Source organism: Opisthorchis viverrini (assembly GCF_000715545.1).
Source record: "Opisthorchis viverrini unplaced genomic scaffold opera_v5_200, whole genome shotgun sequence".
NCBI classification, from domain to species: Eukaryota; Metazoa; Platyhelminthes; class Trematoda; order Opisthorchiida; family Opisthorchiidae; genus Opisthorchis; species Opisthorchis viverrini.
This window is the reverse complement of record NW_008751855.1, coordinates 672117-675176: the sequence shown is the minus strand read 5'-3', so window position 1 is coordinate 675176 and position 3060 is coordinate 672117. Positions and strand designations below refer to the sequence as shown.

The 3060-nt window shown below is 43.8% G+C and overlaps 2 protein-coding genes across 2 annotated transcripts in view; both read left to right on the top strand.

Annotated features, from left to right (window-relative positions):
* T265_08045 (hypothetical protein) overlaps positions 1–1250 on the top strand; it is a gene marked incomplete at both ends in the record, with an annotated part of 2632 nt that extends 1382 nt beyond the window's left edge. Inside the window, one exon of the mRNA XM_009173739.1 lies at positions 1103–1250. Within this exon, the coding sequence (XP_009172003.1) occupies positions 1103–1250 (148 nt within the window). The remainder of the gene's footprint in view (positions 1–1102) is intronic.
* Positions 1251–1278: 28 nt separating this feature from the next.
* On the top strand, positions 1279–2394 carry T265_08044 (hypothetical protein; the record flags this gene model as incomplete). The annotated part of the gene is made up of 1 exon (XM_009173738.1): positions 1279–2394. One exon carries the CDS (start codon positions 1279–1281, stop codon positions 2392–2394), a length of 1116 nt encoding a protein of 371 aa, XP_009172002.1.
* Between the last annotated feature and the right edge of the window lie 666 nt (positions 2395–3060).

Genomic DNA, 3060 nt, shown 5'->3' with positions numbered 1-3060 from the left:
ATATATATATATAATACAAGCCCATGTATAAGCATTATTTCCCCAAGCAGTTGTTGGGGCGTGAGTCTGACAAACCTCACCTTGTGACTTATCTGAGCCCACTTTCGTTATATTTTTTCCAATTCAGCGTTTCTCTCTCTGTTACGTTAGTTGGCAAATATGTGTAAACGCTGTCTGACAATTTTCCGGCCTTTAGAGGTCGTCATGAAAGCGGTAAAATGTGAAACAGGTCCTGGACCTTTGTTCAGCTAAAGGCCTGTTATGGAACTAGTCGCAAGGTTGTAGGGAGGACGGGCTTTCGCCCACTACAAACGATGCCTTGTCTTCGCTCAGATAAGGACAACAAACGTTGATCTAGTGTTACGAGAATGGTGTGTCTGCCGTTACCAGGGCCATAATACAGTGCCTACTGTGTCTCGGGCACTCTTGTACCCGTCGCTGTACCTTTCAGGGGATACGCGCGACAAGACGACTGACATCTGACTGATAGCCATGAGGATCGGGCATCATATGGGTTGTATTTCCAGCGGCTGACGGATAACTGTTGGTATGCTGAACCGAAGGAATTCAAAGTCTGCTCATCGTGTAAGGTAACAAGGGATCAATCTATTTGGAAGGCGTACGAGATCCATGTTTTAACTTCCCTGATAACTGATGAAAGGAGACAGAGTGAACAAGAATCTTAAATCACTGGTATGAATGAACAAATAGGCGAATTCCTGTATTCGCAGATTTTGCAGATCTCTGACCAAAAGCACATTGAAAAGTGCACCTGATAATTACAAACCCATAGGAATTCATTTTTCCACATGTATCGAGGTAGAAGGTAAAGAAATTGTAGTTGATTTGGTCTCCGGCGGTGCCAAAATATGTCCTTAACGCTTATGCTCGAAAAATTCAGTATTTTTAGGGGAAAGCCGTTTCTCGTAAGTGCAATTAACTCAGACGGGTTTCCGATTTTTAGTACTTATTGAATATTTGGAACTAACAAGGAGATAGAAGCTAGCTGTCTTGTGTGAACGGTAAGTTATCGGATGATTAAGAACCTTTCTTCTTTGGAGACTGGTAGTAATGACAGAGTGTAATTTGACTTACTTGTCAGTTTCACTGTGCATTTCTTGTGGGCTTCATTTTCAACACGTGTGTCCAAATGTCGTCCGGCACGTGACCCAAGCTGGTCCGCTTATTTGAATGCCCTGATCGATCTGCGTGGAGCTTCTGATTCCCCGGACAAGCACAAAAAATGTTAATGAAAACGGTATAATCTGGGTCTGCCAAATGAGAGCCTCAAAACGGCACCTCAGAATGGGTTCTCAATTGTCCTCACCTGACCAGAAATCCGGTACTTCGTACACTTCAACTACCGATGACAAACCAATCCAGACCAGACGCACGAGACGGCATCGACATACTGAAGCTACAAACACAAACGCTCGTGAACATAATCAACCAGACAGATTAAAGTTGCTTTTTCGTGAGCAGCGAAGTTATCGAACCTTGTCCGAACAGAAGGTGACGGAATGGCTTTCAAAGAATAAGGAGTTCTATTCTGTTATGCCGAGGGATCTCACGGAAATTCCGGAACAAATATTCAGCCCAATAGAATCGATGGCAAATGAAAAAACTGCTGAAAAAACTTATTCGAATCCGAGTAAAAGTGAACGTAGTGGTCATACTAATCCTCATGGTCATGCAGACGGGCATTCCAGTCGAAGGCCTCGAGACAAAATGAACCATTACATGCAGCGAACGAGTTCGAAACACCACACTCATCACAGTTCTGTGGTGATCCATAAACATGACTCTTCTCACACAAAACGGACTAAATCTTCGAGTAAACGACACAGAAGCATTCGTAAACTTGATTCGGATACTAATCATTTTGATGAAAGCACGACTTCGGCAGATGGTCTATCTCCCCGCGAATTTGAACTGTTATCAGGTCGACGTCACCGTTTAACTTGCGCAAGGCGAGAGTCACACTGCTTGGCCCCGCGATCTTCCACCATGACAAAACGGCCAATTGATCCGTGGCCCGCAAATTCCGCCATCTTGGCCTCGAAGAGGGCCTTACCTAGTATGGTACAAAATAACGCTTTGAATCGCCAGCGTCTGAAACTGCGTGATTCGGTGATTGAACCAGTGAGTAGCCTACAGCAAAGTTTGTCGCTTAAACGCTCGTCTGATTTCCGTAGACAGGGACTCTGTTCTATCCCGAAACGTGAGCGTCCCCCAAAGCGAGCTGAATTGGGAAAGGACTTCTCCATACAAGATTCGCATGTACCCATGAGGCCATTTCAAAAACCTCGGAGTCGTTCAGTAGTGTGGCAGTCACCTGCTACAATAAAGCGATTGCAGAAAATTGCGACAATGTGGGTCAGTCGGAGAGAGTAATTATAATGAGCTTATCTTGAGTTTGTTCCCATGTATACTTTGGGTAGCCAAACATATTCCTACACACCAGTTGAGCACAAACCTATTTCGTCTGGTCATTCACAGTTTCCCCGAATCAGTGTCCTTGGTTCCTTCACTTGCGTTGATGCAATATATTGTGTCAATTTTTGAATTGATCCTAACTTTTGTTTCTGAAGACCGGACTGAGTTCCTTCTGGTTTATTAACTAACAACTGGAACACTGCATTGCGTTTTCGATGAGCTGTTGGTTGGCTTTGTCAGACAAGAAGATCTTTCCTATTCAAAGTCGATTCTGTATCGTCATACCTGTCAATCACGTGACACCGACGGGTAAATTGGGCAGAACCTCTGTGAATATTGCTAGTATACGGGCTTCCTTCACTGTTCGCAATATTAAAGCTCTTTTCGAAGTGTAGGCTGTTTGGCATTTCAGGTTTAGATGAGCAAATTTTTTAGCCTTCTCAAAAAAATCAAATTGACTGGCGGGGCGATGAAGAATCACTTGTCCTAGAGTGTTTGTTATTGTCGTTACTGCATTCTTTTATTCACAGTGCACGATAGAATCAAGGGAGCGACACAGCCATCTTACCTGTTTCCTTATCTAACCAGGTTGATTGCTTTATTTTGAAGATATAGGGGCAGTCT